The sequence below is a fragment of the Typopeltis vanoorti genome, chromosome 12 (assembly GCF_054136105.1).
Source record: "Typopeltis vanoorti isolate ZY-2024b chromosome 12, IOZ_Tvanoo_1.0, whole genome shotgun sequence".
In the NCBI taxonomy this organism is placed as follows: domain Eukaryota; kingdom Metazoa; phylum Arthropoda; class Arachnida; order Uropygi; family Thelyphonidae; genus Typopeltis; species Typopeltis vanoorti.
Window position 1 is genome coordinate 30,382,835 of NC_143560.1, and position 18,256 is coordinate 30,401,090.

At 35.3% G+C, this 18,256-nt stretch overlaps 1 protein-coding gene across 1 annotated transcript in view; it reads left to right on the forward strand.

The window, feature by feature from the left end:
* LOC150100659 (death-associated protein kinase 1-like) overlaps window positions 1-18,256 on the forward strand; it is a 441,829-nt gene that overhangs the window by 160,092 nt on the left and 263,481 nt on the right. Inside the window, exon 7 of the mRNA XM_090401850.1 lies at window positions 2,152-2,250. Coding sequence (XP_090257976.1) covers window positions 2,152-2,250 — 99 coding nt within the window. The remainder of the gene's footprint in view (window positions 1-2,151; window positions 2,251-18,256) is intronic.

Here is an 18,256-nt window from a genome sequence, read left to right on the forward strand (position 1 = left end):
AAAGATCTCACCAGGTTTTGTCTTTTTTGTTTCAGTCACCCCTATTATGTCGATCTGGTACTTATCTAATTCTTCAGCTAGCTCCATTTCTTTGCCATTCAGGCTTCTTATGTTGATAGTACCGATCTTTAACTCTGGTGATGTTGAGTTGGGGTGTTTTTTCAGATTTTTTAGATTTGTTCCAGTAGCTGACTTTTCGCTGTTCACCCTGGTTCACTGGCGAAAACAACGGGGGGGCTTGTTTAACTGCGTGACGCTCCAGCCAACATGAAATTTTGTTATGTTGTAACATCATTTTGTAATTTGGTTTAAGCCAATAAGAATTACAATTTGGTCGGCTAAATCCCAGATTGCCAGCCCATCCTCGTTCGTTCAGTATCCATGTAGATACCCAACAGGGTGCACCACAAGAAGGTGAGGGTTGGACATTAGGTCAGAAGCCCTGGTCAGGTCTCCGCATTCCTTTAAAGGCTATGTGTAGGTCTCCTCTCAGTTATACAGCTTTGACCCTTAAGCACCCTTTTTTTTTATTTTTTTTAAAATTATGCATATATATAATTAATTGAAAAAAGTGATATAATTAATTATAATTATATAATTAACTTTTTTTAATTATGTATGTATATATATATATATATATTTAATTATATATATATATAGATATATATGATTAAAAAAGTTAAGAAAGATTAGCTGATTTAAAAAGTACTATCTTCCACAAAGGGGATAGGCATAGACCATTGGATCCGTTTAAGTTAGGAGATTGAAGTAAAGTTTCACATGTTTCTTTATAAAACCATTCAATGAGGGACCAACTTTTGTGAAGAACACTTGTCTTGTTCCAATGAACTCTATGTCTAGTGTTGATGGCATGCTCTGCAAGTCCAGACTGTTCAGGTTGAAGGTATTGAATATAAGATTATTGATTTTGTAATACATTCTGGTCATTTTTCCTTTAAAAAGAAGTTATATTAACAAATCAAAGGAACATCAATTGGTAATCCTATTTCTCTTGCTTTCTCTTGTTGCCAACTTCTTTATAGAGCACTTTGAATAATGTATTTTTGGCAACATTTCACCTAGACTCATTGGTTCAGATATTTAAGAGACATTTTTGCTATCTGGAACGGTTCTTCTTATGAATTACAACAGTTTCTCTCTAAATTAAATGCACTTAATCTAAGGATCCAATTCACCATAGAGGGAGAATTAAATAAGCAGTTAGCCTTTTTAGATCTTTTCATTCTTTGCCAACCAGATGGTAACCTACATTTTGCAGTTTTTAGGATGAAGACCCATACAGGCCATTATATCCATAAAAAAGTATTTCAAGCAAATTTTGAGACACAGCAGATCATAAAGATGGGATTCTATGTTTGGCATTCTCTGACATAAAAAAGAAACATGCAGATCATAGTTCAGATAGTTGACGTGGACAGGTTGCTTGTTGAAGTTCTATGTGAAATAACTGGTTTGGTATAGATGTTTGTACATAGGCATCATCATTAATTTTGTGTTAAGGTCACAGTTTGTTGCCAAAGTGTATATAGAAGTGTTTATTTGGAATGAAAGTTTTGTTGTTTTGGTATTTTTTGTGTTTTTATGAAATTATGCTTATTTTTTTTTTGTTATGGTGTGCTTTAAAATGTTTGTTGATTTCAGAAAGTTAATTACAGAGCAGGGATGCACACACGTGTGTCGGAGTGAGGGATTGGAAGCATCTGCTCTCTTATTTATACATATCGGTGTTAGTGCTTCCTTCATTCTGCTGTGCTCAGACAGGCAGCAAGATTATTTATCAGCTTACATATTGATTACAGGTCTTCAGCAAACTAAGCAGTTTATTATATGCTTATACAAATTAAAGTGACAAGCAAGGATAAGGAGGTTATTATCCTTCTTTATAAGGCTTTGATGCAACCATATCTGGATATGTGATATATATTATTACAATTAGGATGCACCTCCTATGGTGTGTCTTTTGACTCTGTGGAGATCTACTAAAACATTAACATCATCTAGCAATGATGATAATGTTTTAAGATATCAAGGTTATCATTAAAAATATGTCTATTTCAAAAATAAGCATATCTTACCACAAAAAATATACATTTATGTACATCTGTGCTTCTTTATTTTTTTTATTTGCAGTATGGGTTTACTCCCTTGCACATAAGTTTGCAGAGGCATCATGTAAGTGCTGCTGTTTTACTTTTGCATTCTGGTTGCCAAATTGACATCATGGATGTTGTAAGTACATGCTTTTTTATTGCAATTGCTCTCAAATAACAACAAAAAAGAACCTGTACTATGTTGTTTCTTCTAGTTAGCATATGTCATCACTGTCATAGTGTGTTGGGTATTTTGATAATTCCTGAACACAATGAAGACTTCCTTATTAGTTCTCTGTTAACAGCTTTCTTATAGGTTGTTTTGTTATTTTGGAAGGTTTCTAATTGATAAGCTTATAACCTTTTTTCTTGATCCGATTTTAAAGTTCTCTTTTCAGTTTATATTCCAAATTCAGTCATAGCTGAGTTGACAGATTACACTATTAGAGAAAGATGTTGAAAGTGATGTTAACTTGCTCCACCTTTGCAACAAGTTGCCCGGTGTTGTACTACCTTACCCCAGTCCTGAAGATACTTTCAGATGCAAACTTTGTCTGCTCATACTTGGATAAAGGATTAAACTAAATTTATTATACACTATTAGAGTTCAAAGGAACAATTTTAAAAGTTTATGCAGATTAAATAACCTTAAAAAATTTATGAACAGTTAATAGTCATCACTCCTCAAAACTAGAGATTGGCATACAGTCAGAATGGTTAAGGTCAGATGGTTTCATAATGTTTCACATGCTTAAGGAAAAGACATTCAAATTTGAACCTGCTGGATTGAAAAATCTTTGTCTGGTTCTAAAGAAATATGTGCCTAGTGTCAATAACTAAAGTATGGCCTTGCTTCTCATTCAATAGCATGAGAAGCAAGGTCAGACTCATTGGATTCCAAAAATTCAGTATAGCCTTAATGTTCTTGGATTTTAATCAAACAGAATGGCCAGTCTGTCCAAAATAGCAAAGATGATATGAGCAGGGTTCCTGATAGCAAGAAGGAAGACAGCCAAGCTGGTTTGAAGGAAGTGAATAAAATTCTGTATTTTTTCTACATGCATGAGCCATATAATTATCTATAGATATGTCTGGTATACATGTTCCATTAAAATATTTGATAAACAACCTACTCTCATCACCACTAATTTTATCCACTGCTTTTCTGATGATAGTATACACTCCATTCATGTTACTTGATCTTATTTGATTCATGTAAGTCATCCTAAGCTTTAAGATTATCTGCAACCAGTGCCTAAAACACTGATATCTATATGACCCTTCAATGGGGTTAGGATGACCTTGTTATCCTCAGTGCTGCCAGAGTGCAGTCTTGCATTTCTCTTACAAAAGGATCTCATCTCACCTTCCCTTATCCTCAGTAGTATATAAATCACCACACAGGATCAGATCTCTCTCTCCATGGACTGACATTTACCGCCAGCCTCTCATAGCATAGACACATCACATCAATAACTCCCTTTTTCATTCACCAATCTACTAAATCTCTACAAATTCTAAAGTTGCCCATTCTAAGAATACTGTTTGCATGTTTCAGGTGATACACCTGAAATCTAAAAATTTTTCAGGGCTGTTCAGAGATTAATTCAACTCATAGATGAACCCTTCTTCACAGAGTTACTGCATCCTGTAGACCATATGCTGTTTCATCTCACTGTTCATTCTGCAGGCACTTCCATGGTCACTCCTTCACAGAACTGGCAACTATCATTTTTCCACTTTCTGCTAGACCTGTTAAAAGGAATGTTGGCCCAACATCCCTTTTCAGTACAACTGCAATAACACCAAACCTGCTTCTTGTTTTCCTCTTTTATTCTATCTGCTCTGCCTTCTGGCACAGCCTTCCTCATGAAGTATTCCCAAACAATTACAAACTCTATATTAAAAAAAATATATATATAATTCTTACCTAGCCCTCACGTGTTGCTCCAGCACAAGTACTATAGGCTCTTCTTCCTCTCTATGGGACCCATATTATATTCAAAAAAAAAAAAAAGGGCAACCTCTTGAACCTATTACCTAGTTTTATTGCCATAATATGGCCTTGACATTCTCTATCTCAGATGCAATGCTACTTGAATTTTTATCCAAGAATTGGGCATCCAAGAGGGTAACAGCAAACCAGTTGATTGTTTAGCCTTCTGATGTTTTTTACATCAGAAGGCTAAATATGTAAATATGAGGATATGTTTACAGAACCAGTTTATTGCTGTTCCTTCTGCTTGAGGATATTTTGGTTTCCATAGTATATTTGGAATATCTTTGAAGAGTATCAGTCAAACTGTATGAATGAAGAGGGAGATTATAATAGAAACTATAATGCCTACTCTGGAGGCCAAAGATAGCATGAGTCACTTGAATTATTCATTTAGCAAGGAGATGCCACCCAGACCTACTCAATCGTGGAGAAATTTCACCTGATAATAAAAGTTCCTCACTATCGAGTAGGTCTGGTCTGGTTGGCATTAATTTCTTCTCCTCCCACCATGAAGATATTGCATTAGAATGAAGTGTTGCCATTTATGGCCGAGGCCGAGACCTTTCCAGACTACCCTCGTAAGTCACATTTGCTTACAAATTCAAATCAAATCTGAAAGTGTTGTGGTCTCAGTTAAGTTTAGGTTACTTCATCAACATACATACATACATCCAAGGGGTTTACAGGCCACTATTAGTAATACATGATCAAGTTATGATATTATGACTAATCTCCTATCAACAATTTCCCTCCAAGTTAGTCTATCACTTGTCAGCACTCCAATAATGTCATATCTGATATTTCTGTCTTCTATATCATGTCTAATTGAATAAATCCATATAGATCTTGGTCTTTTCTGGGTCTTTTTCCTGCCATCTTGGCATCAAACACCTGTTTTTGCTAACCTTTCCTTTTACATTTTGTTTAAATGACCACACCACCCTAGATTAGCTCTGCTCACACACATTCTTGAATGCTAATAGTGTCAAGTTCCTCTTTATATATTCATTTTTAATATAATTCTGCCACTGATACCAACTGTTCGCTCTCTTAATTTTTCCCCAGAGCTCTCATATGGTCTCATGTGGTCCCTGATGTTTGATCAAGTGCTTTATTCTAACTGAACTCTCAGATTCATAACTTAAAACTTGTTTTAACACCTATCTTGTATATTTCTAGTTTATTCTGGCTAATTTTTCTCTTATTCCATATAAATGTATTCAACTGGCTTCCCACCATATCATTTTACTTATTTTGTTGACTTCTTCCATATAATTTATAATTTCCACTAAAAGCTGTCTAAATAGCTGAAATATTTTACTTGTTCAATAAGTTTTCCATTGAAAATGCAGCTAAAGTTTTCTATGTTCCTGCCTATTTTCATAGTTTTGCTCTTTTTATTGCAGATTTTCATGCCAAATTTGTTACAGCTATTAGTCAATTTAGTTAGATACTGGAGACTTGCACTGAATGTATTTAGTAGTACATCATTGGCATAAAGCAAAGTGCTGAGTTTAATATCTCTGATTCTGATATCAGGTTTTATGCCACTTTCTTTCATAATGTGATCCATATAGATGTTGAATAAGAGTGGAGATAGTGTGCACCCTTGTCTTATCTGATTTTACCTCAAACTATCTTCCTGTATTTCCTTCGGTTCTAACTGCTGACCGACAATTTAAATATAGGCTATATATTGTTCTGCATAATGTTCCATTTACCCCATATAATCATAGTGTTTTGAAAAGCTTTTCTCTATGAACATTGTTATACTCCTTTTCCAGATCTAAAAACGTAATTAATTCTCATGATTTCTCACCTGAATCCAGCTTGTTCTTTAATTTCTCTTCCACAATTTTTCTTAGCCTTATCTCAAGTATGCTTGCATAAATCTTAGCAGAGAAATTCCTCTGTAATTCTCGCATTCTGTTTCACTTCCCTTCTCATAAATGATAACTATGAGAGCTGTAATTCAATCATCTGGAATTCAACCTTCTGACTAGGTCTCCTGAATTAAGCAGTGCAACATTGCAAAATTTTATGCCACCATATTTGAGCATTTCTGGTCAAGTATCATCTACTCCAGCTGCCTTTTTACATTTCAGGCTTTGGATAGCTTTTTCTACCTCAAGTATTTATATGTACCCCTTGCATTCTTCTTGAATATTTTCTATTACTGTTCTGTCACTGTTTGTTTCATTTACTAGTTTTTCAAAGTAATTACTCCAGACATGTAGAATATCTTTAGTTTCATGCCACCATTATCTTGGATTCACTTTACTGTACTCTTTCTTCCATTGCTATGCTTTTTCAGTAGTCTCCAGAACATTTTACCACTTTCCTGATATATTATTTTTCCCTATATTGTTCCCAAAGTCTTCCCATTCCCATGCCTTTTCTTTAGTTATTTTTACACATAGTGCTTAGCTCTTACATTTTTCTGTGTATTCTTTTAGGGCATTTGCTGACTTATTTGCTAGGAACCTTTTGGTATGTTTTCTTCTTTTCCAGTACTGCTTCTTTAACTTTTTTGTTCAGCAGGGTGTTCTCTTTTTTTCTCTCTTTGCAGACATCTTCATCACATGCCCACCCTTGCTGAATCAATCAGTGTTTTCTTCAGAGATTGCCATGGAGACTCCATGGTTTGGATCTTATTTTCAAACTGTTTCCTTGAATATTGTTTGTATAGTTAAGTCTACAGTTTACCTGTAATTGCTGCTCAACTTTAATTCTTTTTAAAACTTTCTTACATATTTTTATTTTCAATGTAATATTCATTTTTATCATACTTAAAACTAAGTGATGATCACTTCTAATTTCAAATCTTCTGTATACTCTTGTATCCTGAACCAGCATGAAGATATCATTATCAACAAGAACATAGTCAACTGAGGCTTTTCTTATTTCTTGTTTGTCTTCTCTCCAGGTGAACTTGTTCACATCTTTATGTTGAAACATGGTGTTAGTAATGACTATTCTCTATCCTGTAAAGAAATGCAGTAAGTACTTACACCTGTTATTAGCTTGCACTTTTCTTCAAATTTTCTTAAAAATTTCCTGTATGCCTAGTGGGATCCATTTCCTGTTATGCTGTTTAAATCTCTAACAAAGACCACTTTTTCCATTATGTCAGTTGCCTGGTTTTATTGACTCAAAAAATTCCTCACTTTGGAGAACTTTCTGAAATAGATAAGTTGTCGTCCATTTTCCCATTTTGAAGTTTGCCCACATAACTTGAACTTGTCTTCCAATCAAGAAATTGCTTATGTTCATGTTTTGGATTGAATGCTATCGCTACTCCTTTCTTTATTTGATCATTATTGCCTGAGATTGGGCACTAGCATAGTACAGAATGGTAGTAGTTGCTGTTGCACGTGTTCTACAGATGAGTCTTTTATTTTAGTGAATAGTACTAATTTTAGTAATTATTTTTGGATTGTGTGTGTGCATGTTTGTTTCAAAAATGTAATATGGGATATCATTTAGAAAGCGTTTTTCCATGGCACTGATGTGTACAAGGAAAATGGCAGCCAAGTCACCAAGTTTAGCATGAGGGACTTTGACTCAAAATCACTCATGCTAAACTTGTGTTTTCATTGCTAAGACTGAATGGGTTATGGTATGAAAGTGAGAGTGGTGTGTGTGAGAGAGAGAAACTGTGTTATAAATGTTTCATGTGCAAGTGCAAGAAACATGAGTTGTATGGAAAGCAGGAAAATGAAGTGATAAATATGCACAATGTAAGGAAAGATAGTAAAAGTGTTCTGGAGAATATGGAAGTAAGGAATGCTAGTGCACAAAATATAAATGAGAGCATGAAAGAAGTGGCTGAAAGTAATGTGGATAATGAGGTGTCAGTAAAGAGTGAAATAGAACATTTACTTGGTCCTTCATAGGACAAAACTGGAGAAATGATTATCATTTGGTACAGCAGGCAGGAGAATGAAAGAGAAAGCGAATGGGGAAAGTATGACAGTGCAAGAAACTTGAAACAAGGAGAAGGTATTATATGGAGATTCAGTGATAAGAGGTATACTTAGTGAGAAAGTGATGAAAGCATTTTTACCAGGTGTGAAGATCAAGGAGATTAGTGAAGCTGCTAGTGTGCAGCAGGGAGAAGTGAAAGAGTTGATTGTTTTGGCAGGAACAAATATTTGAAAGGGGAGAAATGTTCAATGAGAGAGGATATGAAAGGATTGCTGAAAGAAGTGAAAATGAAAATTAACAAAGCAAAGATTGTGAGTCTGCTACCTCAGTATGATAGGACAGAGTTGAGAAGAAGAGTCATGATTGCTAATTAGTCAATGAGAAGATTGTGTAGAAGGAGTAATGTGCAGTCTATATATTTATGGAGTGAATTTGATAGACAAAAGGACTTTTATATGCCTAATGGACTATATTTAAATGATTTTGGAGTTAGATGTTTGGAGAAAGAGAATGTATGAAAGTGAGAAAAAGGAAACTGTGAGAGAGAAACTGCACCATTAATGTTTTGTGTGGTAAAGATTGTGAGTCTGCTACCTCAGTATGATAGGACCGAATTGAGAAGAAGGGCCATGTTTGCTAATGAGTCAATGAGAAGATTGTGTAGGAAGAATAGTGTGCAGTTTATATATGTATAGAGTGAATTTGATGGATGAAAGGACTTGTGTATTCCTGATGGATTACATTGAATGGTTTTGGAGTTAGATGTTTGAAGAAAGTGTTATTTAACAAGAAAATGGAAGTGCAATGCTGAATGTGATTACACAGGTTTCAGATTCAAGTGGGTTGGTAATGATATTTCACAAAGGTAATTGTGGGTCCAAGGAGATGTTGTAATGTACGTATACAAATGCCAAAGGTATCAGAAATAAGAAAAAGGAGTTTTTGGCATTGGTCAGCTTGACTTTGCCAGAAATAATAAGCATTAGTGAGACCTGATTGACAGAAAATGTATTGGAATAGGAATAGAATGTAAAGGGCATTATATTTTCAGGTAAGATAAAGGGAATAAGAGAGGAGGTGGAGTATTGCTGATGATAGCTGAAGAACTATAACTAACAAAATTAGAAATTAGAGATGATTTTAGGTCTGGGGAGATGGTTCATTTGAGGCTGTCTTGTGTGAGATAGAGGCCAATAGGAAAATATATTGTTGGTTAGTGCTATAGACCAGGGATCCACAGGAAGATACCATGTATCAGCAGATTAGCACAATGAATATAGGCTGAACAAATTATGGGAGACTTCAACTATGGGTTCATAGATTGGAGGGAGGAAAGGGGCATGACTGTGGAATTTATACAGTTGTTAAAGAATAATTACCTGAAACAACATGTTATAGAGAAGTTTGAGTATGTGTTGGATTTGGTAATAGCATCAGATGATATATCCATAACGAAGGTAGACACTCTGCTTTCAGATGGGGAGGGTGACCATGTAGTCTTGTTCTGGTATGTTGCCAAACATGTAGAATTCTCTGTCAAGAAAGGGTTTATGGTGAACTATAAAACTGGTAATTATGACAGATTTAGGAGCCATCTTGGACCAGTGTCATGGCCTGAGAAGCTACAAGGAAAGAATGTCAGTAGTGCATGTGAAATGGTCAGTGATTGTTTGAGAGAGCAGTATCAGACTGCATACCCAAGGGCAGGAGGATAAACTAAGTGTGGATTAAGTGGATGAGTAGAGATATAAAGCAAGAGCTGCAAAAAAAGAAAACTGTATGAAGGGAATATAAAGAAAAAGGTGATCAGTATACTCATGAGCAGTACAGAATTCAAGCAAGATGAGTGACTAGTATGGTAAGAAAGGCCAAATCAGATTATGAGAGAAAATTAGCTAAGCATGCCAAAGTAAACCAAAAGTGTTTTTTGTTATGTAGCACAGTGATGGCCCGTGAAGCTTTAAGTGCAGGTGCTGCCTATACAAAATAATTTTTAAAAAATTCTTTTTTCCTAATTAGTAACCAATTTATTAATAAATAAATCTGTAGATTTATTTATTAATAAATTGGTTACTGATTAGGGAAAAAATATTTTTTAAAAATTATTTTGTATAGGCAGCACCCCCAGATAAAGTTTAATGGGCCACCACTGATGTAGCAGGTATGAGGAAAAAGGACTATGGTAGGATGACTTTAATTACTGCTAACGGTGACAAAGCCAAAGAAATCATTGTTGCTGAGTGATAATTTTTATCATCCAGGTGGAAATTTTGCAGTTGCTGATGTAAAAGAGATGCATATCAAAATTGAAGTATATGAGCAGGAGGTGTTCAGCATATTAAAAGATATCAATGTGAATGCACCAGTGGGACTGGATGGCATATTAGCATGTGTGCTATGTGAATGTGCAAGAGAATTGGCATTGCCTCTGACGAAGTTGTTCAATCTAAGTCTCAACTCTGGCAGCATTCCAGAGGAGTGGAAAAAGGGTAAGATGGTTCCATTACATAAAGGTGGCTCCAAGATAGTAGTTTGAAGCTTGGAAAAGTTAGTTAAAGGTAAAATCCAACTGTGGATAGATAGGGATATGATACTATATAGTGGGCAGCACAGCTTCATAAAGGGTATGTCCTGTCTAAGTAATTTATTCACATTTTATAATAAAGTGCCAGTGGAATAGGATAAAGGAAATGTCTGCACTATGATACTACTGGACTTTAAAAAGGCATTTGACAAAATACCACACAGAAAACTTACAAATGTTAAAGCAAATGGGAATGGATATGAAGCTGGCAGCATAGATGGTGATTGACTGACAGACATAGACAAGAGAGTGTAGTATATGATGGCATAAAATCTAGGAAAATGAGGGTGAGTAGTTGAGTACTTCAGGAAATTTTGTACTAGGGGGCCAGTACTCTTTAATTTGTATATCAATGATATAGAGAAAGATTTAAGGGGGGGGGGGATATTCAGTTGTTTGCTAATGATAACGATGCAAAACTGGAGAGGACAGTAGTTGATAAAAGGAATGCAGATATCCTGTTGGGGGGGGGGCGATTTAAATAAATTGGCATTCTGGGCAAAGCATAATAATTGTCAATTTAATGTTGCAGAATGTAAGGTTATGTATGTTAGGTTGAAAAGGTTGCATATGGCGTATCATATTGATGGTACTAGATTGCAGGAAATTGATGAGGGCTAGGGACTTGGGGATAATGGTAGACAGTGAGTTGAAGTTCAGAGGGCATATTTCAGAAGTTGTTTTCCAACTTTGAGCTATTTTTCATAGCTCAAAGGATTATTTGGATGTTGAAAAACACACTAACAGATAAAGATAGGGAAGTTATGATCCTCTTTATTAAGCTATGATTCAGCTGCATCATAGCTTAATAAATACTGTGCACAGATAAGTTTACTTGGGTTGGTTGAGAATCAGGAAGTGGTTGAGAGGATTCAGTGACAAGTGACTAAGCTGGTGATAGGTCTGTGGAATGCTCTGTACAAGAATGGGTTGAAGGTCTGTGGGTCACAAAGTAGGCAGAAAAGAAGGAAAATGATAGAAACTTATAAGATATTAAAGGGGTTTTATAAAATTGATGCAAAGGAAAATTTTTAGTATATGACAAATAGTCATAGAACTAAGGTGTGTGTGTGTATACTAGATTTTTTGTGTAGAGAGTAGTAAATGAGGGATGGATTGTCTGAATAGTTGTGAGTGCTCTGGTAGTGAATGGTTTAAGGAGAGATGATAGGTTTTGTGTGTATAAGCGTTAATATGGGTCTCCCACAATGAGTCTCTGGATTCCATGGAAATACCGTATAATAATAATTATGGCAAGATGACAAAACAGACAAAGATGACAATTGTGAAATAACTGAGGTGCCACAAATTCTTCCAGAAGTTATGTGGAACATGCAAAATGGAAATGCTCAGGCAAGGATGGAGTCATAGCTGAACTTCCAAAAGCAGGAGAGGAAGTGATTTTGGCAAAAGTTTTTATCCTATTTGAAGAAAAATGATGTACCACAAGCATGGGAAAACGCTACCCTTATTCTGATTAAAAAAAAAAAAAAAAGTCAAACACTCGAAGAACTATTGACCCATCAGTCTATTATCGGTGGTTTAAAAATACTCACAAAAGTCTTGGCTCACAGAACTTGTGCATCTTGCACAATCAAAATAACAGCAGGCTTCATCTACTAATAAGAATATGGTTAGTAAAAGTGTGCAGACTAACTTTTTTGTGTGGAGAGTGGTAAACAAGTGGAGTGGATTGCCAGAATTAGTTATGAGTGCCCTGACAGTGAATGAGTTTCAGGAGATGTATGATAGGTTTTGTGTATGTAAACATTAATGTGACATTAATTCTGTACTATTATACTTCATCTCCATGGAGATTCTGTATAATAATAATAATATTTATTATGTGTATATGAACATACGTAAAAAATGCCGCTATGTAAAGCATTATGTCTACACAGAAAAGAATTAAAGTCTGGAACAGTGGTGTCTGGGTGATATAGCAGGCCCTGCAGTATCGTCAGTCTGTGACTGCTATAAAGAAACTCGATGCAGAAATTGCTTGAATATTGCTACTTGGAATGTAAGAGGATTGAATAAATGCAGGAAGTATTTATTCAATCCTCTAATGTGATGAGAGAGATGGAGAGATTGAATATTAGTATACTAGGAATGAGTGAAGCATTTTGGAAAGGGTCATCAGATTTGTTGAAACTTCCAAATGGAGATATATAAAATATATATGTCAGGTGGTGAAATATCAAGAAGAGGTGTAGCATTTATTGTAGAGAAGAAAACTAATAAAAACATTATCCACATAATCAAAAAATCAGATAGAGTAATGGCAATTCTAGTGAAATCTAAACCTAGAGATATGCTGATCATTCAAGTATATACTCCTACAGAACAGAATGAGGAAGCAGAAATAGATATCATGTATGATGAAATAGAATGGTGTATAAAGGAAGTTGGAGGTAAGAAAGATTGAGTTATTTGTGCTATGGGTGACTGGAATGCAAAAGTTGGATGAGAGAACATCTACGTGGGTCCATTTGGACTAGGAATTCAGAACGAGAGAGGACAAAAGCTGATTGATTTCTGTAACAAGTGCAGCCTCATCATAACTAACACTTATTTTGAGTAAAAACCAACAGCACATTACACATGGGAAAGTCCAGATGGAAGATACAATTAGACTATATTGTAGGCAGTAAACGTTACTTCAATGGAATATGGAGCTTAAAGGTGATACTAAGTGCTGACTGTGGATCTGATCATAGACTGTTCTTAATGAAGGTGAATATTCGCCTGAAAACAATAAAATTTAAAAGAAGTCAACCCCTAAAATGGGATCTGCAAATGTACAAAATCCAATAATAAAATCAGAATTCAATGAAAATATTTCAGAACTGCTGTCTGCACAGTTGCAAAACGAAAATGAACCCTCTCAGTGGAATAGACTACAAACAACTATTATAACATCTGCTAAAAATCACATCAATAAACAAGAAGAAAGAAAGAAAAAACTATGGATAACTCAAGAGGTAATCAACCTTATTGATGAAAGAAGAACATGGAAAAGAGGAGCAAATGAAGAAGAAAGGTTAAGATATAAAACTTTGGATAAAAGAATCAAACAGTTATGTAAAAGATTGAAAGAAAACTGGATAAATAGGCAGTGCACTGAGATTGAAGAATTACAAAATAGGAACAAAACCAGAGAAGCATTTCTGAAAGTGAAAGAACTTAATGGAAAAGTAAAACGTACACAGTCTAATAACATCAAGGACAAAGATGGAAACATACTCATTGATAAGGAAAAGATAAATGGAACATGGGTGGAGTACTTATCAGACCTCTGTGATCATGATAATGGTAACATGTTAGATGATTCACAACACCTTAAGTTAAACGTAACAACAGATCCCACTCTACCCACAAGAAAGGAGGTAGAACACGCAATCAATAATTTTCCTAATAATAAATCCCCTGGGTGTGATAATATTTCGGCTGAACTGTTGAAAGCTTTGACTGGCAATAATAACAACTATTTAGTGGAATCCATTCAGGACATCTATAAAACAATACAATTACCTGAAGTTTTTACAACATCTATCTGCATACCAATTCCAAAGAAACATAATGCACAAATGTTAAAGATACCAAGCAATTTTAAACCTGGTTTTACTCCATTTTTTCCAAGTAAGCAAACAGACAAATGTCAAGTTTGCGCCTGCAATTTATGCAAGACTAGCTGATCCCACAGGTAGTGCAAGACCAAGGCAACTCGTGGTAAAGGCGGAGCAAGCTCTGATCACTAATCTTAATGCATTTTTGGAAATTATGGAGTCAACTACCGTGTTTGAATAAAAACTTTAGTTTACTATTACTAAAATTTTACAATTCGACGTTTCGACCTTTATGTCAAGGTCATCTTCTGGAGCGTACAAATATACACAGGAAACAAGCTATACTACAATCATACTGGTTCTTTAAAGACACTGACTAACCGCTACCACAATTGTTGGCCTGACCTCTGGTGGAAAAAAAAAAAAAAAAAAATTTATACATCAATGCTAAAGTCCTATTATTTGTGTTGTCTGCTATATACATATATTAACATTATATTAACATCATTCCAGCCAGTTGGAGTGGAATGGTTTCTAATAATAGCAGATTGGCTAGAGTCCTGACTTGTGTTGAATCTTTCAAATTAGGTTGGCTGAATGTGTGCCATCCAGATCCTTGGAATTTTCATACCTTCTTTATTGTTGATATTTGGGTGGTTTATCAGGATTTCGCAGGATTCTTTAAATTTTCTTTCGTACCATGTTTTTGTGCGGTGTAAGGAGCAGGTGCTTTTCCAGTTGATTTGGTGTAAGGTGTTGAGTGCGTGGTCTGAGAGGCCTGCTTCACCATAATGGTTATATTTAATGTGTCTAATGTGTTCTTTTTTGCGTATAGGGATTGTCCGTCCTGTTTCACCAATGTACGGTAAGTTACAGGTGCAGCGGATGCAATAGACTCCAGGATGTGCTAATGGGAGGAGAGGGTCCTTAGAGGAGCTGAATATGGTTTTAAGTTTAGTGGGTGGTTTAAAAAAGGTGGCATTAAGGTTATAATGTTGTAGGATTCTGTTGCCACCTTAATGCCACCTTTAAACCACCCACTAAACTTAAAACCATATTCAGCTCCTCTAAGGACCCTCTCCTCCCATTAGCACATCCTGGAGTCTATTGCATCCGCTGCACCTGTAACTTACCGTACATTGGTGAAACAGGACGGACAATCCCTATACGCAAAAAAGAACACATTAGACACATTAAATATAACCATTATGGTGAAGCAGGCCTCTCAGACCACGCACTCAACACCTTACACCAAATCAACTGGAAAAGCACCTGCTCCTTACACCGCACAAAAACATGGTACGAAAGAAAATTTAAAGAATCCTGCGAAATCCTGATAGACCACCCAAATATCAACAATAAAGAAGGTATGAAAATTCCAAGGATCTGGATGGCACACATTCAGCCAACCTAATTTGAAAGATTCAACACAAGTCAGGACCCTAGCCAATCTGCTATTATTAGAAACCATTCCACTCCAACTGGCTGGAATGATGTTAATATAATGTTAATATATGTATATAGTAGACAACACAAATAATAGGACTTTAGCGTTGATGTATAATTTTTTTTTTTTTTTTTTCCACCAGAGGTCAGGCCAACAATTGTGGTAGCGGTTAGTCAGTGTCTTTAACGAACCAGTATGATTGTAGTATAGCTTGTTTCCTGTGTATATTTGTACGCTCCAGAAGATAACCTTGACATAAAGGTCGAAACGTCGAATTGTAAAATTTTAGTAATAGTAAACTAAAGTTTTTATTCAAACACGGTAGTTGACTCCATAATTTCCAAAAATGCATTCGGATCACTGTGCAAGCCTAAAAGAAAGGATTCAAACTAATCTTAATATTTACCCTTAATGCCAAAACACATCTCCAAGAAGGGGATGTATGATGTTTTGTATTAAAGGCAAGGGGCCACTACCCAGAACGGTTTTAACCTTTATTGAGGTCTCATCAGTGGGAGCCAGGCTAGAAATACCAAGATTTAGTAATACTATACCCAAGTTAAAAATACTTTCTACATCTATATCTCCTCCTGAGATTTTTATTTAATAAGGTTATAACACCTTATGGTAACTTGTTTTGGTAAAATACTTACAAGCTCTGCATTACTAAATCTTGGTATTTCTAGCCTGGCTCCCACTGATGAGACCTCAATAAAGGTCGAAACCGGTCTGGGTAGTGGCCCCTTGCCTTTAATACAAAATATCATACATCCCCTTCTTGGAGATGTGTTTTGGCATTAAGGGTAAATATTAAGATTAGTGATCAGAGCTTGCTCCACCTTTACCACGAGTTGCCTTGGTCTTGCACTACCTGTGAGATCAGCTAGTCTTGCATAAATTGCAGGTGCAAACTTGACATTTGTCTGTTTGCTTACTTGGAAAAAATGGAGTAAAACCAGGTTTAAAATTGCTTGGTATCTTTAACATAACTATACCCAAGTTAAAAATACTTTCTACATAATGCACAAAATTGCGAGGATTATGGAACTGTGAGCCTAATATCTCATGCATCTAAAATTATTTTAACCATTGTTAACAAACAAATTGAAAGAACCATAAGCAGTGAATTGAGTGAACAGAAAATCTTCAGAAGAGGAATGGGAACCATTAATGCTATCCTGGAACTAAAAATACTAATAGAAAGATCACGTGAAAGAAATAGGAACATTTACATAAGCTTCATAGACTTTCAGAAGGCTTTTGACCAGGTAAAACATAATAAAATGTTTAATATATTAGATAAATTAGACACAGTAGATCATGTACTTAAGATTATAAAAATGATTTACACCAAACAGAAAATGCAGCTGTTTAACAATGAGACTTCTGTAGTGAAAATAAAAAGAGGAGTTAGACAGGTTGTATCCTTCCACCAAATCTATTTAATATCTATAATGAGACAGTGATGAAAAAGATTGAAAAACAAAAAAAAATAGGAATTAGTATCAATGGTATAAAATACAACAATCTTAGATATGCTGATGATACCATTAGCATATCTAAGATTGTTGTAGATATGCTGATGATACCATTCTAATAGCAGAAAACAGAAAGAAATTAATCAAATTACTGCAGCTACTAATTGAAGAAGGTAAAGAATTTGGATTAGATATAAATGCAAAAAAAAGATCAAATTTATGACAATCTCAAAAGAAAGCAGATCCCAGCCAGAAATATTCATAAACAATATGAAAATTGAACATACAACAGAATACAAGTATTTAGGCACCTACTTTACTGTAGATGGAAAGCAAGATAAAGAAATAAAAATAAGAACAGCCATAGCTAAAGATGCATTCTGGAAAAATAAAGATCTGCTCAGAAGTTCTGTGAGTATCGAGACAAAGAAAAGAATGATAAGAACATTAGTGTGGCCAATTTTTACATATGGAAGTGAGACCTGGATATTCAAGAAGAGAGTAAGGCAACAGATAATGGCCTTTGAAATGTGGTGCTATAGGAGAGCTCTGAAAATCCCATGGACAGAACATGTGACAAATACAGATGTCCTACAGAGAATGAGAACACAGAGATCTTTATTACAGGAAATGATCCAGAGAAAGATGAGATTGGCAGGACATGTACGGACTGAAAGGTTCAGCAGGACAGAGGATACTAACAGTGTTAGAAGAAAAAATTATGGGAAAAGAATCAAGAGGCAAAAAACGAAGGACATGGCTTGAAGATATAAGATCATGGACAGGATCACATGGCTATGCAGAAACAAAAAGGAAAGCCACCAACAGAGAGAACTGGAAGGACATGGTGCTGCACTCTCTCACTGAGGAAGCTACATGAAGATGAAGAAGATGTGAACATCAGTGTGAATCTCCCACAGTGATTCTCCAGACTCTGCAGCGATTCTGTGTAATAATAATAATATTTATTATATAGTAGGATCTCACCTGTTTTAGGCTTCTTCAGTAACACGGATTATTTCCATGTGGTACATTTCCAGTTTTTCTGAGTTTGATTTTCTTTTCATTGATATTTCTTATGTTGATGGTTCCTATCATTTATTCTTCTGATGTTGCATTTGTTCTCCTTTCTCTAGGTGTT